Source organism: Vanrija pseudolonga, chromosome 3 (genome assembly GCF_020906515.1).
Source record: "Vanrija pseudolonga chromosome 3, complete sequence".
Classification (NCBI taxonomy): domain Eukaryota; kingdom Fungi; phylum Basidiomycota; class Tremellomycetes; order Trichosporonales; family Trichosporonaceae; genus Vanrija; species Vanrija pseudolonga.
The window spans coordinates 2861548-2885911 of record NC_085851.1 but is presented as its reverse complement, the minus strand read 5'-3'; the positions used below and the strand labels follow the sequence as shown (position 1 = coordinate 2885911).

At 59.1% G+C, this 24364-nt stretch overlaps 10 protein-coding genes across 11 annotated transcripts; 5 read left to right on the top strand and 5 right to left on the bottom strand.

The window, feature by feature from the left end:
- Window positions 1–5: 5 nt before the first annotated feature.
- On the top strand, window positions 6–1244 carry pup3 (putative proteasome subunit beta type-3). Its single transcript, XM_062771223.1, has 7 exons — window positions 6–185; window positions 255–374; window positions 443–507; window positions 561–764; window positions 816–912; window positions 963–1057; window positions 1108–1244. Exons 1-7 carry the CDS (start codon window positions 183–185, stop codon window positions 1154–1156), a joined length of 633 nt encoding a protein of 210 aa, XP_062627207.1. The 5' UTR covers window positions 6–182; the 3' UTR covers window positions 1157–1244.
- A 31-nt stretch (window positions 1245–1275) lies between these two features.
- MSH4 (MutS 4) lies at window positions 1276–4705 on the bottom strand (the record flags this gene model as incomplete). Its single annotated transcript, XM_062771222.1, has 24 exons — window positions 1276–1536; window positions 1584–1639; window positions 1679–1771; window positions 1806–1891; window positions 2001–2071; window positions 2117–2229; window positions 2270–2332; window positions 2370–2434; window positions 2473–2541; window positions 2585–2700; window positions 2739–2787; window positions 2861–2906; window positions 3031–3130; window positions 3169–3320; window positions 3417–3572; window positions 3613–3658; window positions 3707–3859; window positions 3901–3927; window positions 3970–4031; window positions 4084–4122; window positions 4171–4242; window positions 4282–4368; window positions 4410–4589; window positions 4627–4705. 24 exons carry the CDS (start codon window positions 4703–4705, stop codon window positions 1351–1353), a joined length of 2166 nt encoding a protein of 721 aa, XP_062627206.1. The 3' UTR covers window positions 1276–1350.
- A 2006-nt stretch (window positions 4706–6711) lies between these two features.
- On the top strand, window positions 6712–10091 carry LOC62_03G004703 (uncharacterized protein). Of its 2 annotated transcripts, XM_062771220.1 has the most exons (6): window positions 6712–7265; window positions 7307–7352; window positions 7547–8239; window positions 8301–9367; window positions 9419–9620; window positions 9677–10091. In XM_062771220.1, exons 1-6 carry the CDS (start codon window positions 7207–7209, stop codon window positions 10019–10021), a joined length of 2412 nt encoding a protein of 803 aa, XP_062627204.1. In that variant the 5' UTR covers window positions 6712–7206; the 3' UTR covers window positions 10022–10091. The 2 variants fall into 2 exon arrangements, with proteins under 2 accessions (XP_062627204.1, XP_062627205.1); XM_062771221.1 differs by having other exon boundaries at window positions 8301–9620.
- A 197-nt stretch (window positions 10092–10288) lies between these two features.
- MIC26 (MICOS subunit MIC26) lies at window positions 10289–11513 on the top strand. Its single transcript, XM_062771219.1, has 3 exons — window positions 10289–10486; window positions 10536–10713; window positions 10751–11513. The coding sequence occupies exons 1-3, from the start codon at window positions 10313–10315 to the stop codon at window positions 11470–11472; spliced, it is 1074 nt and encodes a 357-aa protein (XP_062627203.1). The 5' UTR covers window positions 10289–10312; the 3' UTR covers window positions 11473–11513.
- On the bottom strand, window positions 11498–12437 carry Psmd9 (26S proteasome non-ATPase regulatory subunit 9). Its single transcript, XM_062771218.1, has 5 exons — window positions 12282–12437; window positions 12211–12237; window positions 12104–12169; window positions 11683–12060; window positions 11498–11647 (listed from the first exon to the last, which is right to left on the bottom strand). The coding sequence occupies exons 1-5, from the start codon at window positions 12405–12407 to the stop codon at window positions 11534–11536; spliced, it is 711 nt and encodes a 236-aa protein (XP_062627202.1). The 5' UTR covers window positions 12408–12437; the 3' UTR covers window positions 11498–11533.
- A 112-nt stretch (window positions 12438–12549) lies between these two features.
- Window positions 12550–13975, top strand: AN1769_0 (3'(2'),5'-bisphosphate nucleotidase). Its single transcript, XM_062771217.1, has 5 exons — window positions 12550–12767; window positions 12809–12879; window positions 12915–13110; window positions 13151–13214; window positions 13254–13975. The coding sequence occupies exons 1-5, from the start codon at window positions 12592–12594 to the stop codon at window positions 13917–13919; spliced, it is 1173 nt and encodes a 390-aa protein (XP_062627201.1). The 5' UTR covers window positions 12550–12591; the 3' UTR covers window positions 13920–13975.
- Window positions 13976–14061: 86 nt separating this feature from the next.
- On the bottom strand, window positions 14062–17512 carry LOC62_03G004699 (uncharacterized protein; the record flags this gene model as incomplete). The annotated part of the gene is made up of 13 exons (XM_062771216.1): window positions 17476–17512; window positions 17318–17431; window positions 17151–17277; window positions 16978–17105; window positions 16869–16941; window positions 16751–16829; window positions 16554–16713; window positions 16331–16515; window positions 16189–16291; window positions 15582–16151; window positions 15183–15207; window positions 14429–15144; window positions 14062–14391 (listed from the first exon to the last, which is right to left on the bottom strand). Exons 1-13 carry the CDS (start codon window positions 17503–17505, stop codon window positions 14062–14064), a joined length of 2640 nt encoding a protein of 879 aa, XP_062627200.1. The 5' UTR covers window positions 17506–17512.
- Window positions 17513–17832: 320 nt separating this feature from the next.
- LOC62_03G004698 (uncharacterized protein) lies at window positions 17833–18867 on the bottom strand (the record flags this gene model as incomplete). Its single annotated transcript, XM_062771215.1, has 5 exons — window positions 18793–18867; window positions 18630–18741; window positions 18497–18576; window positions 18267–18441; window positions 17833–18219 (listed from the first exon to the last, which is right to left on the bottom strand). Exons 4-5 carry the CDS (start codon window positions 18408–18410, stop codon window positions 17833–17835), a joined length of 531 nt encoding a protein of 176 aa, XP_062627199.1. The 5' UTR covers window positions 18411–18441; window positions 18497–18576; window positions 18630–18741; window positions 18793–18867.
- Window positions 18868–19217: 350 nt separating this feature from the next.
- LOC62_03G004697 (uncharacterized protein) lies at window positions 19218–19505 on the top strand (the record flags this gene model as incomplete). Its single annotated transcript, XM_062771214.1, has 1 exon — window positions 19218–19505. One exon carries the CDS (start codon window positions 19218–19220, stop codon window positions 19503–19505), a length of 288 nt encoding a protein of 95 aa, XP_062627198.1.
- Window positions 19506–20088: 583 nt separating this feature from the next.
- LOC62_03G004696 (uncharacterized protein) lies at window positions 20089–24191 on the bottom strand (the record flags this gene model as incomplete). Its single annotated transcript, XM_062771213.1, has 13 exons — window positions 20089–20232; window positions 20269–20753; window positions 20843–20991; window positions 21033–21162; window positions 21204–21333; window positions 21370–21586; window positions 21627–21808; window positions 21844–22131; window positions 22340–22514; window positions 22573–22964; window positions 23011–23388; window positions 23433–23541; window positions 24133–24191. 13 exons carry the CDS (start codon window positions 24189–24191, stop codon window positions 20089–20091), a joined length of 2838 nt encoding a protein of 945 aa, XP_062627197.1.
- Between the last annotated feature and the right edge of the window lie 173 nt (window positions 24192–24364).

Below are 24364 nucleotides of genomic sequence, written 5' to 3'. Positions count from 1 at the left end.
ACACCACCACCTCGCTCCCTCCTTCACCTCCATCGACGTTGCTGCAGCCCCTTTGCCGCAGCCATCGTCTAGCAGGCCCACACGACAGGCCTCTCCCAGACACAGCACACGCCCTTCCCAGCCTGCTCTAAGCTCTTCCACCCCCAGCCTCGGGCTCTCCACCTCCTCATCACTCTCTCAACATGGTACGTCATTCTCCGTGCTGCCGTCCAGGCGCATGCACGCCCGCCGCCTGCAGTGCTAACTCCTCGCAGTCGATCATGGAGTATAACGGTGGTTCGGTGGTCGCCATGGTCGGAAAGGACTGCGTTGCGATCGCTTCAGACCTCCGTCTGGGTGCCCAGGCGACGAGTATCGCGGCCAACTTTGACAAGGTGGGTCTCGCTCACGTCTGGGACTGGACACGCCCGGTATACGCCTGCTTTGTCCTAACGTCGAACAGGTCTTCCCTGTCAACGACACGCTGTACATGGGCCTCCCTGGACTCGCTACCGACGTCTACACATTGTGAGTGCACCGGTGTGCAGGTGAGGGAGTGCGGCGACTGACACCGAACCTAGGCGCGAGCAGCTGCGCTTCCGCGTCAACATGTACCGCATGAAGGAGGAGCGTGAGATCACGCCCCAGACCTTCACCCACCTCGTCTCGAGCACCCTCTACGAGAAGCGCTGGGGACCATACTTCATCGAGCCCGTCATTGCCGGTATCGCCCCTCCAAGCGCCGCCAACCCCAACCCCAAGCCTTTCATCTCGACCATGGACACGTGAGTAAAGCGACAGTGTCGGGTCTGGTGCAGGTGCTGATACCTCGACAGCATTGGATGTATCACCACCCCCAAGGACTTTGCGGTTGCCGGTACGGCGACCGACAAGCTGTACGGTGCTGCCGAGGGACTGTGGGAGCCTGATCTCGTGCGTTTTGATCGCCAAACGCGCCGTCGAAATACTAACCCCCTTTCTAGGAGCCCGAGGACCTCTTCGAGACCATCTCGCAGACCCTCCTGAACGCTGTTGACCGCGATGCTCTCAGTGGTTGGGGAGCCGTTGTCCACGTCATGTAAGTGACTTGTGCTCTGACTTTGTTGCCTGTATGCTAACGCTGTACAGCACCAAGGACAAGGTCATTACGCGAACGCTCCGCTCAAGGATGGACTAAGGCGAGGGCGGTCGAATACATCGTCATTGTTAGAAGGAGAGGTGCCGAGGCACTCAGCAGCAGTCATGCATGTAGTCAATCTCACAGATCACCAACCACTGACCAGCAGGTTTCACATGGTCACCATTCTACATCTTAGTTTGCGCTGCGGTCACTTCTCGGCCGCCTATGGAACTGTAATACACTGATCTATCTTACACGCCATCGACTGCCCCAGCTGCGGCCTCGTCAGGAGCACCATTGGTGCAGGAGGCCCTCTCCGTCTCCAGAGCGTCTTGCAGACTCGCAACCAGGTCGGCCTTGAGATTGGCCAAGTACGTCGCCACCGTGGGATCGTCTCGGCGGGACGTCTCAAGCACAGATCGCAGTTTGCCCCCCAGCTGCGTCATTGTTAGACCCTCTTCACAGCGTGCCAAGCCTGCCATACCTCAACAATGACCTTGCGTCGACTAGCCACGGCATTTGCAAGTTTCGAGTTACGGCCTGGGCGAGTCAGATAGGACGGCAACCGACAGCACGCACCCTTCTCCTCCAGCTCGGTCAGCTTGTTTGATACCTCCCACGCCCTCGCCATAGCAGAGGGGGGCAAGGATGCCAGCTTCGCCAGATCCAGACCTGTGGTTGTCAAAACGTCGTCGTCTTCGCTTACTCCTACCATAGTGGTCTTCCTTGGACGGCCCATCAGTGACCTTGTAGTGAAACGTCGTGCTAAACTCTCCGTCTTCGCCCATGTGGCTGTTACTCTGGGGTTGTAAATCGACTTGAAGTCTCCTCGTAAACAAACCTGGACAGAAAGATGCAGACTGAGAGAGTTCAGTGGTAGTCCAAGGCCTCCTTGACTTACGTGACCACTCCTGGATGAGTGCACAGCGTTTGGCCTAGCTCTCGAAAGTGGGTTGCGAAGAATGTGAAGCACTGCGGTCTTAGTTTGACTATCCCCGCCCGAGAACAACAACTCACCTTTCGCCTTGCAAGCTCCTCGGCAATGGCGTGCGAGGTCCCGACACCCTCGACTGGTGCGGTTCCGCGGCCAAGCTCATCGATGATGACCAGAGACTTGGATGTGGCCATGCCTAGCCTGTCAGAATCAACATCAGTTGGAACAAGACCTACCCAGAATCATTGCCGATGTGGCCATCTCGGAGCTAAAGGTTGAGAGCGACTTTTCTATGCAGTCTGCAACTAAGCGCGAGTTTCTTACCCCCTCCCTCACCATCATTGGAAAGACGCGTCAGGAGAGCGTCGTGCAGCTTGAACTGTGCATGTTCGGCCGGTACGCTGTTGACGTTAGGTGGCGGCCATTCAGATTGCCTTACAAACACCCAATCATGGCCTGGACGTTCAAAAGACCAATCTGACGGAGATAGGTGCTCTTTCCTGACATACTGGAGCTATCAGTAGCGGACGGAGGACGGAACATGCACTCACTTTGGTCCTTGGATGAGTTGGAAGTGTGCTGGTCCAGCAGCGGCGTAGACGTCGTTTGAGACGCAGTTCCCGGCAGGAAGCGTGGCCTCGAGGATAGGATGGCGGCCGTTCTTGATCTTTGGGACGTTAGATGGAGGCCACCGAACCTACTCACAACAAGCGTGTTGGCGAACTTGGGACGGACTACAGCAGGGTTAGAATGACTTGCGAGGTCGTGAAAGGTGCTGACCAGAAGGTACGTCTAATGTAAGCGGCGTCGCAAGGGCTGGGGCTCACTGCTCGATGCGGTCCCGAAACTGACCAACATATCGATCAGGGCGATCTGTCGTCTGTCAGTGCAATTGGTCTCTAGATTCATGTTGGCGCATATCCTCATCTCACAGCTTCAGAGCACTCGTAAAGGTCGCCTGCCATCAGCACACAGATACGTTTGAGCTAGCTCTCACTGATCTGAGCCACCACAGACTGGACCAAGTCTTCCACGATCGAGTCGCTCATGGCGAAGACTTCTTGCTGGGTTTGCAACATTCGGCGGTTGAGTTTATGCTGTCGTTCAGTCTTTGCGCCAGGTGGAACCTGCTTACCAAGTCTGACGACGAGAACTTGATGGTACGCTTGCCCTTCTCGACATTGGTGTATCCTTTAGGCAAAGGCTTTCCATCCAACTCGTTGATGTCGCAAGAGAAACGGTAGCCAGTTTCTCCCCACTCCATTGATGTGCAAATGCCATGGTCCCCTGGATGATCAGATGGTATTGACGGCCACAAACATACGTTCCAAGTCCTTGGCCACTGGTTCGTCAGAAACTCATACTCCAGGCGAGAAAGCTCACACTCCATAATGTCGGAGACATTCTCCTGATGCGTGTCGCGTGCGAGGTCTAGGAGTTGATTGCAGTTACTCTTGATAGCGTACAGCCGTTCGCTCTTCGAGGCTTGTCCCTTCCGGTTGCCCCGGTTGCCCAGAGCTGATTCGTCGTTGATTCGTTCTCGGGGGTTCAGCTCGACCAACGCAGGGCGGACAAATACCTTCAATTAGCGGCCCAATCGCTTGAACACCGGGACTCGACATGAGCTGTTGGGATACCGTGAGCTTCCAATGTCGGATGGAAGGGTCGCCTACCGCAACAGAACGCTTGATGATTTCGGCATTGCAGGGCTGCATCAACCGGCACAGGTTTGGCAAGGCTGTAAGGACCTTGCGCAGCTGCAGAAGGATCTTGATACGATGTTCGGTTTGCTGTGGAGTGTTGGTCTTGCGTTGATGAATGGAAAGCTTTGGGGGTTCAGAAAATGTCACGATGATTGTGAACATACGTTTGCTATCAGCTTGTCCAAGTCGAGCTGCGAGATGTCAGTGCTGTGCGAGAAGATGCTGATATTTACTGAATCGAGTTGCTTGAGGCTCTTTCGGAGGCCATTCAGAGCGTCGGGAGATTGGACGAGAACTGAGCGGGTGATTAGTTGCCAATCTGGATGACGATGGGTCATGGCGCAGACCTTGAACGGCGTCCAACCTGTTCTCGATCATGTACTTTTCTGGACAGCTTGTGAGCGTGGTGTATCGACGTGCAGAAGCAAACTCACGGTTGCTGGGCTGAAGAATGGAAGTCCTCAGCAGTCGGACACCCATGGGTGTGAAGCAGGAGTTGAGTGTGGCTAAGAGTTCAGTTATTGCATTCCGGGCCCATGACTCACACAGAAGGGTGTTGGAGCCCTTCATGTTGAGATTGTTTTGAACCAGTTCCAGGTTCCTCACACTCTCGGGGTCGATGAACATGTGGCCTGGCCTTCAGTATCGAGTCAGGTATCTCGGTTGAACAGACCATGTAGCGACTTGTACTCGATTTTGACCGAGCCATCGTTAAAGTCGACTCCGCGCCTGGTGGCGCTGAAGACCAGCAGAGCCGACGAGGCAGCCAGAGCGTGCTTCTGGTCAGAAGACGCCAACACCAAGGAAGCCTTGCGGTCGTTTTTCAGGCACACGCGCTTGATGGTTTCAAGGCCTTGTTTTGGGGTCAGAAGCTTTCAATGAGGACACACCTTTCTCAGCACTCCACTGGTTGCGGGACAGCGATTGACACTGTATCTGAAACTCGTCTTCGATCTTCTCAACAAGCATCGACACCTCAGTTTGAGCCAGTTGGCGCACTTGTGACAGCGTTGAGACTTGTTGAGCGGTGCCCACGATTACCGTGCGAGGAGGATGCAGGTTGAGGTAATGAAGAGTCCTGCTGAAGGCTGTTGGCGCTCAGTTAGCTCACCTGTCAAATAAGAGGTTAAGTACCTAGTCCATCGGCAAACTGTTAGGAGGAAGGTGTGTCAGTTCGTCTCCATCAGATGAGAAAGTCATACTTGAGTCAGTGTCATCTGGGCGTCAGCTAATTGACGCATGATGCCTGCTCACCCTACCGGTATCGATGTTGATGGCTGCGGCGCCAATGTCGAAGCCACCAGTTGGTGCTGGTCCCAGTGTCAGTCACGCCTCCTCTTCGTTCCGGTGCTCGGTACCTTTGGCAAGCACGACCGAGACAGTGAACTCTCCTCCTTCCCCAAGCGCTGAGCCATTGAGACTTGAGATGGCCGAAGTGATAGCTGATCGGCGGGTGGGGGAAGGTGCATCCAGGGAAGATTGGTTCGGGTGGCCGACTTCCAAGTTGGAAGCGCTGCCTTGTGCCGATGATGAGCGGGCACTGGCGCTTGTGCCAGGCCGATGCGAGAGACGAGACGATATCTGCGACATGGCCGTAATGGCCGATGATGGCCGACTTGACGAGCGAGGCATGAGGCCTGCAGTCTGAGGAGGTGGAGAAGGTGGCGAAGGTGTGAGTGGGGGGCTCAGTGGTAGCTGGTTGTTATGAGATGGGTTTAGTGGGGGCTGGAGGACGATACGCCAAAGGCTCAGTATGGATGGATGAGTGGACGGGGAGAGTGTGTGAGAGTGAGAATGGGCGCTGTGTAGAGTGTGGAGGTAGAGATGGGATAGAAGAGAGGATGATGGGTGATGAGACAGAAGAAAGAAACAGCGAGTGGCAGAAACGGGCGGAAGCGCAGGAAGATTGAGGAAGGTGAGGAAGGCGAGGAAGACGGGCAACCGTCGGTGGCCAAAGCGGGGTTCGCGCCGCAATCTGTGGCATCTCCATCTTGGCATCTTGCTTTGGATGACTCGACCAAGCATAATGGCCTCTGCAAATGGTCATTGTAGGAGATGATGTGCATGCCACCTTGGAGGCCTACTCATGGTATGGAGATGGAGATTGCAGCCGTGCGGCATCTCCGAGTGTCGTAACTGATGCCTGCCATGTGCCCGGCCGGCGGAACGACCGGCGGAGCATTATCCGAGCGGGTAGCTAGCCTAGGTGGTGCGCTGTGGTGGTCGTTGGGCAATTGGGCTCCAAACAGGGTTTGAGCAGGCCATTGGCCTCGTGGCAGTCGCCGACTGTTGCTGCTGCTGCTGCGTGCAATGTGCTGCGTTGCCGCCGCCCGCTGCATCTGCAGCATCAAATGAGCCTGAAACCAGTTGAACTGAGTTGAACCCTGAGAGTTCTTTGTAAAGAGGCACATAAAGGGTAATGTTACCTCAATAGTGCTCTTGCTCGGTTTGATTCCGTTGTAACAATGGCGGCTGCCCCGCATGGTGGTCCAGGGCCAGATGACCCTCTGGGGTAACGTACACCCATGTTCAATGTCAGGTCCATCGGTTCCCACTACCGTGTTGTGTGACCTTCCTTGCTGGCTGCTGCTGCTGCTGCCGCACGCTGCCTGCGCGCGCCTGCCTGCCTGCCTGCCTGCCTGCCTGCCTGCCTGCCTGCCTGCCTGCCTGCCTGCCTGCCTGCCTGCCTGCCTGCCTGCCTGCCTGCCTGCCTGCCTGCCTGCCTGCCTGCCTGCCTGCCTGCCTGCCTGCCTGCCTGCCTGCCTGCCTGCCTGCCTGCCTGCCTGCCTGCCTGCCTGCCTGCCTGCCTGCCTGCCGCCGCCTTGTAGCGTTGCCGGTGGCCACCCACCCCACCCCACCCATTACAGCAGCATTCACCGACTGATCCCATGTAGCGGACAACCGCGGTTGCACGCTGGTCCACTGCTGTAACAAGGCCGGCCGGCCGGCACCACGACGACGACCAACACTACCACCACCACCACAACTACCACATCTAAACGCTTACCCCAGCGCGCGCGCACTCTCATTCAAAGCCCCGTCTTAAACAAATCGCTTCTCGCCATTGCACCTCTTCAAGGTGCAGACAACCTACCGCAACACCCCTATCCCGTCCCCCTTTCTGTTGATTCAGCATCCCGATTGCCGCGTGTCGTCTCCCAGACACAGCAACAACACCACCCTGCCTCCCCCCTACATCCCACAACATTTTCCTTCTCGAACACCACAAACCGCGGTCTGGATACTGGAATCACTCCCCAGTAGCCATCACACACGCACCCCGTCCCTCCCACGCGACACAAGCCACTTGATCGATCGGCCGACCCCCTCTTATCGCCTGCCACCCCAGTCAGCCCCTCGACGTTGCCTGCCATCCGTCGCCGCTCTCACCAACCTCGCATCCATTCCCAACGCCAGCCAAGATAACCAGGCCACTCGTCGCCGCGGCTCCATCCGCAACCCTCCCTGCCATGTCGCCTGCAGCTGGCCCGTCTCGGCTACCCGAGAGGCCCCAGGAGCGCCCAGCTTCGTGAGTGATCAACCGGCTGCAGCAACACTGACAATCGCCAGTGCCCTCAGGCCAACCTCTCCAGAAAGGACAAAGCTACTATCTGAGGTGAGTTGTTTCGCCGATCACTGCTTCGCGGATCACGGAGGCACTTGGGAACACCGATGAGCTGCACCGCCGGCGTGGACGAGGCCGAAGGAGGAGGGCAATCGCCCTCGCCCCCCACCGCCCCCTTGCCCCCATCCTCTCTCCTCGTGCCCCGCTGTAGCTGTCTGGCCGCTTTCTTTGCTGACCCATGACAGCCTCGCCGTGGTCTCCCTTCGCCGACATTGCTGGAGGCAACCCTCCTCGGACGAACCCACCCTCGCCATCCTCTCTCGCAGTCACCGATCACGGCTGGTAACCCATTACCTTCGCCACTGCCCCTGGTCACGCTCGTGTCCCCGCAGGTCGGCGCGCTTCGTAGCTCCCTGCACCGACGGCGTTCATCATTCCCACCCGCTGCTGGCTCTGGGATAACTGGGGCGAATTCTTATCCCTGGGTCATGGGGGGCACACCGGGGGCGCGACCTTCCAGCCTGGGGCAACAGCAAGAATCATGGGCTGGCTTTGGCGACGAGCTAGTCGGCGAAGCTCCGGCGAGGGCAACACCCTCCTCTGGGGCTTGGGAGAGCCTTCTCAACTTTGACGGCGACGACACCAAGGCATCGTCAAAAGCAGAGGACCTTGCCGCCGCTGAACCACCCTCATCACCATCATTGCAGATGGCGAGGGTCCGATCAAGTACGGGCATGGCGAGATCACCATCGCAGCTCGCTCGCCTCGGCACACCGAAAACAAACGTCTCACATCTTCCCTCGACACCAGACCGATTCCTGCCCGGGAACGACGCATTCAAAGCTCTGTTGACAAAAACAGTGGATGTGGAGGGAGTTGGAAGTGTAGGCGTTGCACGCATCCTGTTGGAAGTTTGGAAGCGCGGTGGTGGTGACATTGTAAGTCGATTCGGCTGAGCTGGGACACACACGGCACTTGGGTCTGACGAGCTTGCCCCAGGTCACGGCCCAGTATCTTTGGCCGAGTATTCTCATGTCCTTGTCTCTTTCACCAGAGCACGGTATCTCGCCTCGGGTAGCTACGCCCTCTCCCCACGCTGCCCTGGCTCTCCAGGCGCTCTACAACATTGCCATCCGCCCAAGCGAGTCGTTCATCTTTGCTGGCTTTTTGTCATCGTACATGGCGTCGGCACCTCAGCCATCGGCGAACGGGGATCCAGACAGTCAGGTCTACGGCGCTCTGACGCCTACCAAGAGCGTAGGAGACCCTGATCTGTCTCAATGGACAACCTTCACTCCCGGGGAGGAGTGGCCTTCTCTTGCGACTACCCTCCCATCAGGCTCTGGCTTGACGCCCCGCCGACCTTTCTCGCCAGCTCTCGGACTACCGCCGATCGAGTTTTCCGTTGCCTCCGAGTCCTCACCACGGCCAGGGCCCGTCGATGGCACAGAAAGCGGCGAAGGGATCAACGGCATCGACGAGATTATTGCCCAGCTCGAGGATGCCTCTGAGCAGAGAGAAGCAGAGGCAGAGCTTGACGAGTTGCGACCCCAAGGCGACTGGAACAACGCGACCGACCGTGACAAGCAAGAGGAACCGGGCGCAGCGGTTCAACTTCCAACACCAGAAACCGACGGCGTTCTGGACTTTACCTCCAATCAGACAAGAGAGATTAATCCATCCACCAAGCGCAAGAATGGTGCAGACACGCCAGAGACGCCAACACAAACGATCGACCACATAGGGTCGCCATTCGTATCTGGGGCATCTGTCCTGTCGGCCACATCTGCCAGCTCGGCCATTCCCGCTGTGCCCCAACCACCAGCTGGAGCTGATGAGAAGCGACCCGTTGTGTTGAAAGGCACTCGGAATCGTCCGACTCAACTGTCGTTGCCAACGGCAGACTTTGTGCCCCCGCCGCCCATGTGCATGTTCTTTACACCCACATTCCGCGACCTTCAGCAGGGCAAAGTAGGCGTGTGGAAGGGTGAACTTGCGATCCGCGGTCGCGGTGGTGGCAAGTTCAATGTCCTCATCGTCGGGGAGGAAGGCTCGGACGCTCTCTGGTGAGGTGGAGTAACAAACAGCCGTTGTAGTGCGAGGCTAATGTTGCCCAGGCAATCTCATACATGGACCGAGTCCCTCACGTACCCGCCAGACCAGGTGGTATCCCAGGGAGCATACACGGCGTCGATGATTCCAGTCTCGACCTTGGCCCGAGAGGGACTCTTACCCGTGACGATGGGTATGGTGTTGTGCAACGACGACAACCTCGACCCCTTTGTGAACATGGTTCAGGGGCTCCACGCCGAGGGAGTGGTGAGTCCAAGCCCCACACAATGATCCGGATCCAGATGGCTGAACCGTTTCGCTAGGCATTCCATCTCCCCTTGCCGGGCTCGCGTTTACCGATTGTCTTCTTGCCTGCCAAGTTTGACCCAAGCGACCCTTTGCAGCGACTTGGCATTGCGTTCATGACCAAAGGAGGTATCTCACCTCTGGCTCAGACTGGGGTCAAGGACGCAGAGGCTAGTGGAACGGCCAACGGCGATCATGCCCAAGAGGAGGAGGAGAGCAGCACTACTCCTGAGCGGAAACGACGACGCAAGAGCAGTTCGTCACTGCCAAAAGCACGACCTGCGCCACCACCCAACAAGCCAACGGCAAGGCGTCGAAGCGCACCAGTTCGCCCAAACAAGCTGGCACCGGCGAGCTCGTAGCCACCATCCTACATTGTAGTGCAGGAGATGTCGTAGCGCGTAGCAATACAGCATGCATGTATGCTCATGGCCTTGGTGTGTGGCCGCCACGCGATAAGGCCGGGGCGAGTATCGCCGCCACGTGGCAGGGCGGAGGCTTTTTCCTCTGAGATGACGGTTGATTCCGAGTGCTGAGGCAGGCCGACAGTTCCGACTGCGAGCGACGGCGTGACTGCTCGAGCAGCAGCCAGCCGGATCGACATTCGACTTGCTTGAGAACAAGAACGTCACCTTGCATCTCACCACTCAAAAATGGCCGCATTCCAGCGTCTCCTCCGGGCATCGGCGGCCCCTACCCTCGCCATTGGCGGTGTCATGGCCGCATCGGCCGCTACGACCGTCGCCCTCGCCGACGACGGTGCCGCTGCCGCTGCTCCGGCTTCGTCGTCCCTCGTCCACCCCGGACGGACAGCTCGCGGCGACAAGGTGCGCCTGGCGTCAAGCCACCTACCAGCGCCTTGCTGACACACCCCAGCTGCCCATCTACTCGGCTGCCGACGAGGCCAAGCCTATCGTCCTGATCGAGACTGTCAACCCCTTGACTGAGCACATTACGGCTGCTCGCGAGGCGACTGCCGGCGCGCTTGGCTCGGCTCGCGATGTTGTCGAGAGCGGCGTGTCGTCCTGGATTGGATTTGAGCGCAAGGTCGAGGGTGAGTCGCGTGCGGTGTACAGAGCTCACACACCCAGGCGAGGTCAAGCAGATTGTGTCGCCCGACGAGTCATTGACCCCCGGCTTGATCTACGTTGCCGTTGCTGGTCTTACTGGCTCGGTCCTGACCCGCACCCGCGCCTTCCCCATTCGCTTCCTCGCTCCCCCCGTGTTCGCCCTCGCCGCCCTCCCCTACTTCCTCCCAAAGACGGCGCACAACCTCCGCCAGTACGTCTCGGACGCCGAGGACAAGCACATTCCCGAGTTTGCCGAGAAGCACGACCGCTTCAACAACGCTCTCGAGGTGCACTGGCAGCTTGCGCTTGACAAGCTCCGTGGCGCTGGCAACGATGTCAACACATGGAGCAACAAGGCTGTCGAGAGCGTCGAGTCGGCTACTGGCCTCAAGATGGCCGAGGCCGTGCGCGTCGGCCAGGAGCGCGTCGAGGCTGCCACTGCCCGTGCCAAGCGCGAGGTAGAGCGCGCCGCCGAGAAGGCCAAGGACAAGGCCAACGAGACGGCCGCGTCCATCTCGTCTGCGCGCGACACGGTCAAGGAGGCCGTCGCCGAGCCCGTCGAGCTCAAGACGCTCGCCATCACCATCGACAACCAGCCCGTGGCTGAGATCGAGGTGCCCCTCCCTGCGCAGGTGACCGAGCAGCTCGCCGCGCTCAAGGAGGACAAGGCCGAGGTGGCCAAGGAGGAGAAGAAGGTAGAGGAGCCCGCAAAGCCCAAGGATGAGGGCAAGCGCCTCGTTTAGACATTTTGCCACATACGACATGTATAACGGTGTGTAGCAGGCGGCGAGAATGTACTGGCTACTAAGGCGGAACGATGTGACAGCCGAGGAGGCCGCGGCCTCCCCAGCCGCTCCGTGGTGTCAGGCGGATGAGCTTGCGCTCGTTTCCGCGCTGAACGAGTAGGGTTAGGGGTGACTGGGGCGTCAGTGACGAACGGCTTGTGGGCTTACCCCTTCGGAGCGCGCAACGACAGGGCCGATGGCCTGCATCCCGCCGGGGCTGGCAGCGGTGATGCCGCTAAAAGAGTAGATGACGTCTCTTGCCTGCAGGCCAGCGGCGGCGGCGGGGCTGTTGTCGGCGACCGAGTTGACGAGGGCGATCGGGCGGTCAGGCCACACGTCGGGGATGTCGCTCGCGTCGGCGTTGTCGCGGTGGCCGTTGATGGCGGCGGCGGGTGGTGCAGCGGGTGCGGCTGGCGCCGTCGCGCCGTTCGACGACGACGCGCCAGGCTGGAACGCCTGCTCGAGCGCCGTCGCGAGCCGCCGCGTCACTTCACTGCGGTCGTTGTACAGGCGCGCCAGGGCCGCGCGAGCGTGCCGGATTGCATACTGAGGTCGTCGTCAGCGCCGCGGCAGCAGCAACCACACTCACGACGTCAATGTCGCCGCGCGGGTATCCTTCTGGGTCTACCAGCGGCGTGTCAGTCGTCGCGTTGTGCTGGGGCGGGTCAGCTCAGCCCCATGCTTTCTTGAGCTTACAGAAGCGAGCACATCCTTCAGCGCGTCCTGTTGTTGTCGTTAGCGCGACCCGCACACCCCACACCACCCACAATCTCCTTCTCAATCTCGTCCTTGCGCTGCATGAGCGCTGTCGCATACTCGCGCGGCTCGCCGGGGTACGCCTCGGGGTCTGGTAGCGGGAGGTTGACCCCCTCGTGCGGGGCGGGAAAGGCCATGGTGCAAGCGGGTGGGGGTGAGAAGCGGTGGTGTGGATCGGTGAGATCATTAGCAAGCCCGCGGCAGCTGATATCGAGATGTCAGTGCCGATGACGTGCAAAACGTCGGCGATTCCAGATAATCGCGGCTGTCGTCTTGACTTTTCCAGCTCGCCGTTCCCATCGCTCCCCATCGCCGCGGTGCATGTCTCTGCGTCTCTGCTTCTACTCTGTCCGTCTCACTCGCCCCAAGCTCCCCCTCCGCACCGCAAGCACTACCACCCATCGCGCAGCGCTCAGCACCATGTCCCCGCTCCCCTTCAAGACGCTGGTCCCCGAGGCCGAGCTCGCCGTCCAAGCCGTCCTCCGCGGCTGTTACCTGTGCGTTGGCTCTACACTGGGTGGCGACTGACGATCTCTAGGACCAAGTCGGTGCAGGACACGCTCGTGTCCAAGGACACGGTCATCAAGAAGGACAAGAGTCCCGTGACGGGTAGGTTGGTTAGCTAGTGCCGAGCTCACACCCAGTCGCCGACCTCTCAGCCCAGGCGCTCATCTCGCTTCACCTCCTCGCCCACTACCCCAAGGACCAGATCATCGGCGAGGAGGACACGTCTGAGCTGCGCGCCAACCAGCCTCTGAGGGAAAAGGTCGTCGGCCTCGTCAACGAGGGCTTCACCCGCGTCGACGGCTGGGGCAAGAACGAGAAGTTCTCCGAGGAGCAGTGGGTTTGGGAGGTTCATGACGGTGCTGACCCATGCCAGGATTCTTGCCGCTGTCGATGCTGGCTCGGCGGTCGGTGGACCCGTCGGCCGCTTCTGGACCATTGTGAGTTGAGAGATCCATGTGCGCCAACTGACACCCCAGGACCCCGTCGACGGCACGTCGGGCTTCATCCGCCACCAGCAGTTTGCCGTCTGCCTCGCGCTCATCGTCGACGGCCAGGTCGAGCTCGGCGTCATCGGTTGCCCCAACCTCGGCCCCGAGCCCGCCAAGATTGGCGAAGAGATCATCCCCAACGGCAAGGGCGTGCTCATGGTCGCCGTTCGCGGCGAGGGCAGCTACTCGCGCCCGCTCGACCAGGAGGTGTACACCAAGCTCACTCTCCCCCCTACTCCACCCGAGTCCAACCCCCTCACCTTCCTCGAGTCGGTCGAGGCTGGCCACTCGGCCCACGGCATCCAGCAGCGCATCGGCGAGCTCCTCGGCGTTCAGCGCCCCTCGCTCCGCATGGACAGCCAGGCCAAGTACGCCTGCCTCGCTCGCGGTGAGGGCGGCGTCTACCTCCGCATCCCCACCAAGTACTCTGGTGGCAAGGACTACCAGGAGAAGATCTGGGACCACGCGTCTGGAAACCTCCTCATTGCCGAGTCTGGTGGCGTCTGCACAGACATGAACGGCAAGCCCCTCGACTTTTCTCGAGGACGCACGCTGTCCGGCAACGAGGGTATCGTTGCCGCTGGAAGCGAGATGCACGCGCGCGCTGTCGAGGCGGTCAAGAAGGCCATCCAGGAGGCTGGCCACAAGCTGTAAGAAGAAGTCGAGGACGATTTGTAACGGTGGTATATACATGCATGGTGTCTGTAGGATGATGTCTGGCAGTGGTTAGCAGTGTATGAAGCGCTCGACCTACTTGAGAATGTGCTGCTGCTTCCTCTCGCCTTAGAATGTGCTGCTACCTCTCGTCACGAGTAAAGGGAACCAGCCCATGGCTCGCGACGCCAAACGACCACTTGGCGCCCGCCAGAGTCCCCGCCAGGCCCTTGCCTCCAACGACGCGGACCATGGCGTCGAATACCTGAAGTGTGGGGTGGTTGCGAGAACGCAGAGCGTCCACCAACGTCGTCTCGGCGGGGTACTGCAGCGGCCTCGACGGGCCGAGGAGGGTGAGCTGGATATTAAGCGGCCATGCCGTTGGAGGGTCTGGATCTGCCCCGCGCGGTGCAAACGGCGACGGGTACGGGGCTGGCAGTTGGGGCTTGAAGAAGGGCGAGTTGGGTATCGGCTGAGTGGGTCAGTAGCCGTTTCATCCGCTAACCCACCCGCAAGCCCTGCGCAGTGAGCACGACGACGGCGCCCGTGTCCCGCCGCAAGGCCGTGACGGCGTCCCAGACGTCCTTCATCCCGGCGTCAGGCAGGCCGCGCACACGCGAGCCGCCGGGTCCACGGCGGCGGTCGCCCTTCTCCTCCTCCCACCGTTCGGGCCAGAAGCCGTCAGCGAAGCCGTCGCACACGACGAGGTCGGGCGTGCGGTGGTCATCTGGCGGACGGCGGACACGCTGCAGGGCCAATGTCCAGCCGATGGCGCGGGGACGAGGTTGGAGGACGTAGAGCCGGGCCAGGGACGCCGTGATCTGCTCGTCGATCGCGGCGCTGATGAGCGGCGCGCGGAGGTCGCCGCGCTGGTTATTCTCTCCGAGTGTGTGCGCTATCCGCGTCTCGATGTGCGCGCGCAGCGCACTCTCGATACGCGGCATGAGTGGTGGATGGGAGGCCGGAGAGAGGAGGTACGCGTGTGCATCCCTCCCTCCTAATGGCACGTCGACAGCCTCGCCGCCCTGTGTCGTCACGAGCTGGAAGGAGCGCGGAAGCAGCGTCGTCATGAGGAGGAACGCGCACAGCGTGCTCTTCCCCGCCCCGCTCGGCCCGACTATCTCCACCAGGTCGCCGCGCTGCAGGCTTGACCCGCCCGGGTGGGGTCGCGCAGCGAGGATGACCTCATCGAGCTCGGGAACGAACGTCGGACCGGGGGGTGACGCTGGGGAGTCAGCGCGGGAGGAAGGGGACGCGGCGTACTGTTGTATCGTAGCGCAAGTGCTATCTGCAGTACGTTAGCTGAGATGCTGTGGGTGACCTGGTGCCTACTTCTGAAGCTCGTCCAGTCTCCACCTCGGCCAGAAGGCTTGCTGTTGTTTGTATTGCAGAGTTTGTGTCTGTTGCCATCGTGGGCGCTGAGGAGAAGAGTGCAAGAGAGAAAACAATCGCCCTCCACCAGGTGACATCATCATTTGTTTACCTGCGCGTCTGCACCACAGCGCCGCAGCCTCCTCAACTCGCCAGTCTCTGTATCGTAAATGCATACAAGAAAGCCGTATAGATACAAGCAGGCGTGTGCCCAGACCCCTCTCACACCAGCAACACCCCCTTGGCCACCTCGTCCGTCTTCTTTCGCGTCCCCTTGGCTCTGGCCCGCACCAAGCCCAGCATCCTTGCCTCCTCGACGAAGCGGATAAAAGCCGCGTGAAGACGCTGCTGCGCCTCCTCGCTGAGCTCGGGCTTGCCACCGTCCTCATCATCGTCTCCTCGCTTCCGCTTGCTACGGCGCTCGGACGCCGGAGCCTCCTCGTCGTCACCGTTCTCCTTTGCCGCGCCAGTGAGCTCCCCTCGGAAGCCTTCCAGCCAGTCCCAGAGGTTGACGTTCCTCCCCGCTGACTGCCACAGGGAGAATAGTGTCTCGGTCTCCTTGAAAGGCTGCGGGGTAGACAAGTCCACAAACCCGCCATTGACGGCGTGTGGCTGGCCCTCGGCCTGTGGCTGCGGCTTCCTCTTCTTCCTGGTCGTCTGCCCCGACATCTTGAGGTAGTCATTCGCGGGGCGGCTTCGACCAGACTTGCGAGGTGTAACGACCTCCTCGTCCTCTGATGATTGTTCGTCCTCGGCCGAGTTCTGGGTCGAGGCGTCCACGCCGTTGCTTGTGATGGGCCAAAATGTGTCTGGTTTGGCGAGCGACGAGAGGATCGACATTCGTGGAGCGGGGTCCGTGACCTGAAGCGTTAGCATAGCAAGTTGCACGTGCACTCACGGTAAGGAGGTTGGGGTTTGAGTCGAGCGCAAAGATATCTCCTCCAGGAACGCGATGACCATCCTTGACTGCATCTGCTATTGTTTGCAGATCTTGCAGTTGCCTGTTCAGGTCAGTGTCTGTGGAGGCGCAGGCGACTCACTGCTCGGTCATTTCGCTCTCCGCCAAGGCAGCAAGGGGAGAGTTGAAGCGATGCTGAAGCGCAAGCCACTTGAGCGACTTGAGTGTGCTAGCACCACCCCCTCCGATTGTCTCCTCGTCGCGCTTGAGCTGCTCGGCAAGCTCACGAGTGACGCTGAGTAGAGTAACAGAGGAGTCAACAGCAGCCTGCAGCGTTAGCACGGGGGCGATTGACGCCAGCTCACCTGAAGAATGGCATTCACACCTGCGTTGCGCTTTCTTGACCGTCCCAGAGTCAGGATGCTCAGGTCGATTTCAGTGGGCTCGATCAAGGTCCAAGTCGATAGGAAGTGCCCGACAGAGGGCACGTCCAGCAACAGGCGGAAGGGGAGACTGGGGTAGAGGCTAGGGTCAACTTCAGAGCACGACCATTGGAACCTACTTCATGATGTATATCAGTTCAGATAGAACAGTCGCAGAGATGAGCTGGGCTTGTTGGATGTGCAGGAGGAGCGGGTCACCTGACGGTGAGCGGACAGTTCTCGCCGCCGACAACTCACGGTCGTTCAAACCCTGCCACCACCTCTGGACTTCCTCCATCGGGGTCCGGCCAGCCTTCTTCGACGCCAATGCCTGGAAGTTTAGACCCGACCACACCGAGACACGTACAGCTTCACCGAGGAACCCGACCGCGACGGCGCGTGTCGCCGACGCAAGGTCGGACACGTCCCGTCCGTTGACGGTTACCGCATGTCGAGTCGTCGACGTGAGGCCTGGGATCAGAGCCGACGAGACGCCTAAGTACGTCAGCATGCATGCTGCATCTCGGTGGTGGGACTCACCTTGGACAAGGGCAATGTGCAGACGTTGCACCTCGAAGGGCGCCTTGAGGGGCCGCGGGGTGTCGCACTCGTCCAACCACGATCTGATCCCATCGAGCAGCTCGGCTGTAAACTGCTCTTCATACGACTGTGTAGAGTCAGAGCACCACTCCCTCTGGGATACTCACATCGTAGGCAGCTTGAAAGTGTTGGTACGCCTTGTCGTAGATCTCGTCCAGCGGTTGCAAGTTGGATGGCCCAGCTTTGTTTGATGGAGGCTGAAACGGGACAACAAAGACTCCCTGGGGAGGGCAGTTAGGGCACTGGAACTCTAACACGACCATACCTGACTGAGGGAGTGAAAGTCGTTGCCCATTGCGTGCTGGCAGAAAGTGTGAATGTGGATGAGCGATTCCAACTTTTGGCAAGATAGTCGCGTCGAACAACATTGAATCGTGAGGGCATTACTTAACGGAAGCAAACTACCCACCCAAGTGTTCGTGGCAGGTCGTGCCTTGGAGGGGAGTGAATACGAGCTGACCCAGATGCGTCGTCGGCGAAACACAAGCTCACAAGCAGATATCTCTATCACTCATTGAATGCATGTACTGCGCTACGGAACTGGTAGGGTACAGTGATCCCACTTCTGAGGAGAGGACGCTGCATCTTCCCTGAGCCATGGTCTTGGGTCGTACCGCGTGTCTCACGCCGAGCCACGCATGAAGCATCCCACACACTTCTCCTGGGAGAAGGTCGAGTTGTAGAACGAGAAAGGAATGGTGCCGTTCCTCGAGCCATCGCAAACCATAGAGTGTGTGGTGCGGGCCTTGTCGTAGTGGAAGATCACCTCGAGAATGTAGCGAAGGTGACCGTCCTTCGGAAGGTCGTGGTCGAACTTGAGCTGGGCGGGAACATTGTCCTCGGGCAGGCTCCACGCCCAGAAAGAGTGGATAACCATGGCAGCCTCGTCGGGAGTCATTGACTCGAGCTTGCTGTCGAACTTGAGGTGAAGGTCGTCGATGACAGTCTTCTGGAGACCCACAATGCTTATGTCCTTGCCGTCCTCAATTTGAAGCAGATCCTCGAACACCTGGTTGCGTTAGTAGCATTCGGGGGAGAGCCACTAAGCATGTTCACCTCCTTGCCAGTGATAGACGGGTGAGCCGCCTTCAGGTCCGCAACACGGAGATCGAAGAGGGTCGCTCGGAGGGGGTACCTGACGCAGACGAAGAAAGGCGGCACCTCAGGGCGACTGGCTGCCTGGTGGCGACAGGTGTTCATTGTAGTAAAGTGGATGGCAGCCACACCGGTTCTGCGTGCATTGTCAACATCAAGAACCTCGCTGCGCTCTGTGTCGTGGAACTTACCAGATTCTCTGTAAAGTAAGGTGAGGAAGGCAAGGACAGGCCAGCCTTGGTGCAGAACGATGTTGGATGTGGTGAACTCCCTACAGCAGCAAGTGTCAGTGGCGCCCCGAAGATGGACGACACCTCTACGCACTGGAGGCGAGCAGACGACAAGTTGTGCAAGGAAGCCTTGACAACAACGAAGGAAGGCGAAGAGGTTGTACGGGTGGCGAGGAAGACACGTCTATGAACGACAGTTGCTCTGACTGTTTGTGCGCTGCGTTAGCATTAACAATAGTGGGAGCAGTGGCCCTTACTTGAAGCGAAGGATGTTGATGAAGGTGAAGAGCGAAATCGAATGAGAGTTGCCAACCGGTGGCAACCAAGTTGAGGATGAGTGGGAGAAAGAGAAGACGATGAGTTAAAGGACGAAAGAGTGGCATACTTTTATACATATCCGTGGGGCGGAGGGGGGAGGGGGTTCGGGTGGGTGGGTGAATGGGGGAGGAAGACAAGGAAGACGAGGAAGACGAGACACGCAAGACTGGGCCCGGGATGACTGGACTGGCCGGCTTGCCCCAGTATTTGGTTCCAGGCACGAAGGGGCGCAGCGATCAGCGAACCGTGCACTCTGCATGCTCCATTGTATGTACGTCAGATTCCGCCCGCAGCGTACGAGGCTTGGGACAATGTACCAGCCAAAGCCGAGTTCTGAGCTATCGCAGTGTGCCAGCATCACAGGATGGCCCGCGAAAAGCGTGTCGTGTCGCCAGAACACATTCGTAAGTTGTTCCCCGGCCACCCCACGGCTCGGACATGGGACTACATATGGCGTCTCCGGTACGAGACGCACCACGTCAAGGGCTTCCAGTCCCGTAAGCAACTTTTTGAGACATGGCTGACTTTAGACCGCGCCCAGACGGTGCAAGGCCGTTTTGGCATTGCTGGACTGGGTAACGATGACCCAGACGGCGTGTACGACGACGCGTACGACTCGTACGACGAGTACGGCAGCGAGGAGGAAGCTTGAGGCCCAGGCGACATGGTGACGAATTGTATTACAGCTCACTTGTACCCCGTCCGTACTTTGCATGAAGTTTCCGCACTGGTCACGGTACCACCGACAGCGTGATGATAATTGTGCTGTACAGATTATAACATGCTTTGAGTACAACGACAATAGAAGTCCAATATTGTGATCACAGTGCGAGTCGTATGCGGTGGGGGGGGCGCCCGGTAGGTGGTGGGAATGGGGGGCGGACGTGGCGCGCGCTCTCGTGTGAGAGCGTTGTCATGGCGGGACTCGTCAGGGCTATTGGCCCTGCGCAGCTTGCGGGCAATACTTGGCGACATCGGCCCCGTCGAGCTTCTTGCTCGGTACGTGGGCCTGCAACAAGTCAGTTGTGTCCAGACCGCGATAGGTACACACCGTAGACCACCTGAAACGGTTGGCCGCCAGGTGGGTCGCGAGCCCGGGACTGATGTCCCAGCATGACTTTCGCTTCTGTTTGCGGTTCATCTGCTATAGTTAGTCGCAAACTTGAACTCGCCACTGACCTGCTCGAGCAGAGGAACCAGGCGGCAGTTCTTGCCGTGGCGGGGAAGGGTCGCGTTCACCTCCACCGTGTACAGCTGGCCTCGTCTATGGGGACGAGGACGGGGTTCAACCGCTCGACTTTCTGGCGGTCTGTGAGCCCCTCCAGCTCCTGGCCCTTCTCAGCCAGCTTCTTCGCGAACATGTCGACCACAGCCTCCTCCTAAGTCTGTCAGCATGCTTCATACCATACACTTACCATCCACAGAGGGACGAGGAGTCGTGACGACACCGGGGTGTCGCGGTCGCCCTGGAGCACCCCGAAGGGCAAGATGAAACGCATGGGCGAGGAGCTCTGCTCCGCCCTGGACTCCTCGGCGCAGTAGTGCTCGCCGAACCACGCAAAAGCCGCGATCATCGCCATGGAAAAGTCCAGGTTGGCAGGGCCCTGGACGATCCCGTCGAACTCCTCCGTCGTGGCGAGGAGGTATGGCGGCACAGCGCCGCAGTTCGAGTACGCCTTGTGGAAGGCACCTCCAAACTTCAGCGCCTTCTCCGACTGCGCTTTGGAGTCGAAGGAGTACCTTGGTCGCCTCTCGTCGGCCTTCTTGACGTAGGAAACGTCGAAACTCAGGCGTGCCTTCTGGGTAGCCCGAGTCACGTCGACGACCTCCTCCAGAAGGCCCATAATGGTGAAGCGGCGTCGAAGGATGCGCTCCACGCACTCCTGGTACGCCAAAGATCCTGCCGTCACCGCGGCGCAGACCAAGGCGATCGTCCAAGGTGGTCGCCAAACCTGATTGTCAGTAACGCTCCGCCGCAGTCCCACTCACGCGACCTGGAGCCCCTTGTATGAGCCCCTTTCGCTGTGGGGCTCTCATACCTCAGACGGCGCATGTACTCCCAGGTCCTTGCCGTGGGGTGGTTCGGGAAGGCCTGGCGGATCTCCCTGGGCTCGATGACCGGGTCTTCCAGAGCCAGCCTACGATGTTAGCAATCGTTTATATCACGTCGAGAGCTTACTTTTCGAGACGCTCGGTCTCATCTGGCGTCATGTGTTCGCAACCCGCGTTGCGCTCGACGCAAAACACAAACTTGGCATAAGTCGTGTACATCGACCCCTGGCCACGGCCACGGGCACGAAGCCAGGCGACTGCAGATGAGTCAGAGCGAGCCGCCAACGAGGTGACATACGGCCGTGGATCACGAGACGGGACCCGACGGTGAGCTGGTTGTGGTTGGCCCACTCGAAGGGAGCAAGGCCAATCAAGCTGGCTCCCTCGTCGAACGTGACGCCTTGCGCCTCGCAGGCGTCCTCGAAGGCCTGTCATGGTCAGCGTGAGTGGCAATCATAACGCACCTTGACCGTCAAGACGTGGTCCTCGTCGCGACGGACCAAGGCACGGGCAAAGTAAATGCGGGCCTCCACAGGGTTGTAGGGCAGCTGGCCCTGACCCTGCTTGAGGTCCTTGAGGTTTTGGGGTACGGCGAACCAGCTGTCGTGCATGTCGGAGCTGGCAGTCCTAGACTGCAGCTCCTGGCGCATCGTGGCCCCGGTCGGCCGGCCGTTCCACGCGCTTCTAGGTCAGCGTTGACGACTATTGAAGGGAAACTTACGGCCGGTCGGCAAAGTAGCCGAGCTCGGCGGCCATCACCCAGCGGACGATGGTCGCTGCGCCCCTGACCACGATGCGCTCGTCGAGGCCGTCGCGCCTCCAGACCTTCAGCAGAGCCTCCGGCTCTGGGGAGATGGCGAAGCGGGCCATCCACAGCACCTCGTCGGCACCAATGTCGAAGAACTAGCGTTAACCGTGAATCGCCTTGCTTCTCTCACCTTCATAAGCTCTTCGACCTTGCCAGCGATCTGCTGGCAGCCGCTCTCAAAGTCTGGTTCGCGGAAATTGCGTGGGTGCTCAACGCGTCCCAGGTCCTTGTAGTTGTTCCACGTGTTGAGCAGGTCATGCTCTGACCTGCGGGTGCTAGAATGCCCCAGTGAAGCGAGGTGCTTGAGCTCGAGTGCGAGCCATATTGTGAATAAGTTGTCCGAAACCTTGGCTGACCCAGTCAACGATGATGATGCGAAACTCACCTCGTAGATGTAAGGCAACCAGATGAGGTACGACTGGGGTTCTTTGTCGCTATGAAGATAGGTCGTGGGTTATGCACTGAGCAGTCGTTGATGGACATACCGTTGACACCAGCATGGAGGTTCACCCAAACCTCGTGATGCCTCAGACGGTTGTAAGTCGTACTGTGCATGCACCACCACTCAGCAGTTTGTCGACAGCAATCGTTGTTAGTGCGTAGAGAGAATTTGTCACGACATTTACATGCATACGAAATCTGCCACTCCCATCGAGAGACTTGGACTTGAGAGACTTGAACTTGAGAGACCTGGACTTGGGAGACTTGAACTTGAGAGACTTGGACTTGAGAGACTTGGACTTTAGAGCCTTGGACTTGAGAGACTTGGACGTGTGGTTGGTGCAACGCGACCGGAAGCCGCTTCATGCGTCGGGCTGTTCATTCGCACTTCGAGCCGCGAAAGAAGCAGCCCACGCACCGGCTTGCGGAGAAAGTGTAGCTGTAGAATGAGAAGGGAATCTTGGCCTTTGTCGATGCCACACAAGGTGGGAAGATAATGGTGCGCGCAGCGTCGTAGTGGAGGCAGAGTTCGAGAATGTAGCGAAGCACTCCGTCCTTGGGGCCAGATGTGTGGTAGTGGAGATTGAGACCAGCGAAGACAACAGGGATTAGGTTGAGTTGCTCTGGAATGTCTTGAAGGTCGTGATACCAGGCCCAAAAGCCGTGGATGAGCAGGGTGGCCTGGTCCGCATTATAGTCGATCTTCCGGCGTCGCTTCTCGATCTTGTCGATAAGGGCCTTGGCGAGGAGCACTGGGCGCTGATCCGGGTCGTTCTCCTCAGGGGGCAATTGGAGAAGATCGTCGAACATCTGGTTGGTTGTGGGTTGCTATCCTACAAACAGAATCCTAACTTACGTCTTGGCCCGTTGGGGGTGGCATGCCGCATTCCTGGGACCACGCCTTGAAGTCCACGAGGCGAAGGTCGATGAGAGTCGCCTTCACATTGGAGGGACGAACAACAATGTGAGGAGGGTTGACAGCACCAAAGAAGTCGAGGGTAGCGTACATCGTCTGCTCGTGAGTCGGGAGGTGAGGGTTGTGGTGTCTCGCGTGCCCCACAGCTTCAAGCCAATCGCGATGATACCTGTCTCCACCGCGAGCATTGCCATGCAGGTGAACATCCTCGAGCCCGTATATCTGGTCCATTGTAGACATTATACGAGGTGGATTTTGATCGAAGTGGGCGGAGATGAGGGGACCGGTCGACAGCAGCTCAGGTGGAAAACCGGATACCTGTTGACATCAGCACCAACGACTCTAGGCGAGCAGCAACGTACAACACTGAATGAAACGATAAAGGACTTGCAGAAGGCCGATAGGAGCAAGAACCCCGCCTTCGGTGCCGAGGAAGGCAAGATTGCCTGGGAGACTGGTGGAGGATACGTGCTGAGGGAGGGGGAAGGCCACTGTCAGCGGAAGCAAGTGCAGCCGCCAATTGAACCTACTGGGCGCCTTGAAGGAGTGGTGGAGTGGATGGCTGAAAGGAAGTGGCGGGGGAAGGGAGTGTTGATCTTGGTGGCGAGGAAGACGACTCAAACGGACGAAACGGGCGACTTGGCCGTCCAGCACAATGGTGGTGATGATGGTGGCAGACAGGACCAAGCACGCGCTGGTGGTCGGTGACGAAAGAGAGGAGCGAGATCGAATCAAGTTGCCAAACCAATGGCAGGTTGATGGAAGGAAGGGGTGGGCGGATGAGTGGGATGAGTGGGAGAAAGAGAGAGAGAGAGAGAGATAGATGACCAGACAAAGGGAAGACTGGGGGGCGGGTGCGCGCGCGAGCGCGTTCGCGCGTGCTGGGTGGAGTGCTGGGTCGGGTGGAGGAAGACAGACAATCGAGCAACTGGGTGAATGTATTATCTGGTTCCAGTGACGTATATCACGTGACTTGATCCGGTTTAATCAATGGTGCCCCGAGCTCATCCCTTTGATGTCCGCACGAGTGCACAAGTGGTGGGAGGGCTTGCGAGGCCGCACTTGTACAGCAGGCTTGACTTTGATTCCTGGCCCTTGCATAACCCCAATGCACAGCGCATCGCGAGCGGTTGATCGGCTGATAGAGAGCGAGGCAGTTCCTTGAAATGCCTGGGACCTGTCGCCGGTGATTGATATCAGCACGGTCAGTAGCGTGCCCAGGCAACCCAGCAGGCCAGCAGCATCAAGACGACGTCTTTGTCGTGACGTAGAGCTGGTCGGGGATCGAGGCCCT

Excerpts from the sequence above, each read along its gene's own strand:
- pup3 (XM_062771223.1), top strand. Across the intron at positions 913-962 it reads GACTGTGGGAGCCTGATCTC|GAGCCCGAGGACCTCTTCGA; the intron begins GTGCGTTTTGAT and ends CCCCCTTTCTAG. Across the intron at positions 1,058-1,107 it reads GGAGCCGTTGTCCACGTCAT|CACCAAGGACAAGGTCATTA; the intron begins GTAAGTGACTTG and ends AACGCTGTACAG.
- MIC26 (XM_062771219.1), top strand. The coding sequence starts at position 10,313 with ATGGCCGCATTCCAGCGTCTCCTCCGGGCATCGGCGGCCCCTACCCTC. Across the intron at positions 10,487-10,535 it reads GGACAGCTCGCGGCGACAAG|CTGCCCATCTACTCGGCTGC; the intron begins GTGCGCCTGGCG and ends GACACACCCCAG. Across the intron at positions 10,714-10,750 it reads ATTTGAGCGCAAGGTCGAGG|GCGAGGTCAAGCAGATTGTG; the intron begins GTGAGTCGCGTG and ends TCACACACCCAG.
- LOC62_03G004703 (XM_062771220.1), top strand. The coding sequence starts at position 7,207 with ATGTCGCCTGCAGCTGGCCCGTCTCGGCTACCCGAGAGGCCCCAGGAG. Across the intron at positions 7,353-7,546 it reads GGACAAAGCTACTATCTGAG|CCTCGCCGTGGTCTCCCTTC; the intron begins GTGAGTTGTTTC and ends GACCCATGACAG. Across the intron at positions 8,240-8,300 it reads AGCGCGGTGGTGGTGACATT|GTCACGGCCCAGTATCTTTG; the intron begins GTAAGTCGATTC and ends AGCTTGCCCCAG.
- AN1769_0 (XM_062771217.1), top strand. The coding sequence starts at position 12,592 with ATGTCTCTGCGTCTCTGCTTCTACTCTGTCCGTCTCACTCGCCCCAAG. Across the intron at positions 12,880-12,914 it reads GGACAAGAGTCCCGTGACGG|TCGCCGACCTCTCAGCCCAG; the intron begins GTAGGTTGGTTA and ends GCTCACACCCAG. Across the intron at positions 13,111-13,150 it reads GAGAAGTTCTCCGAGGAGCA|GATTCTTGCCGCTGTCGATG; the intron begins GTGGGTTTGGGA and ends GACCCATGCCAG.
- Psmd9 (XM_062771218.1), bottom strand. The coding sequence starts at position 12,407 with ATGGCCTTTCCCGCCCCGCACGAGGGGGTCAACCTCCCGCTACCAGAC. Across the intron at positions 12,238-12,281 it reads ACGAGATTGAGAAGGAGATT|GACGCGCTGAAGGATGTGCT; the intron begins GTGGGTGGTGTG and ends CGACAACAACAG. Across the intron at positions 12,170-12,210 it reads TGAAGGATGTGCTCGCTTCT|CACAACGCGACGACTGACAC; the intron begins GTAAGCTCAAGA and ends GACCCGCCCCAG.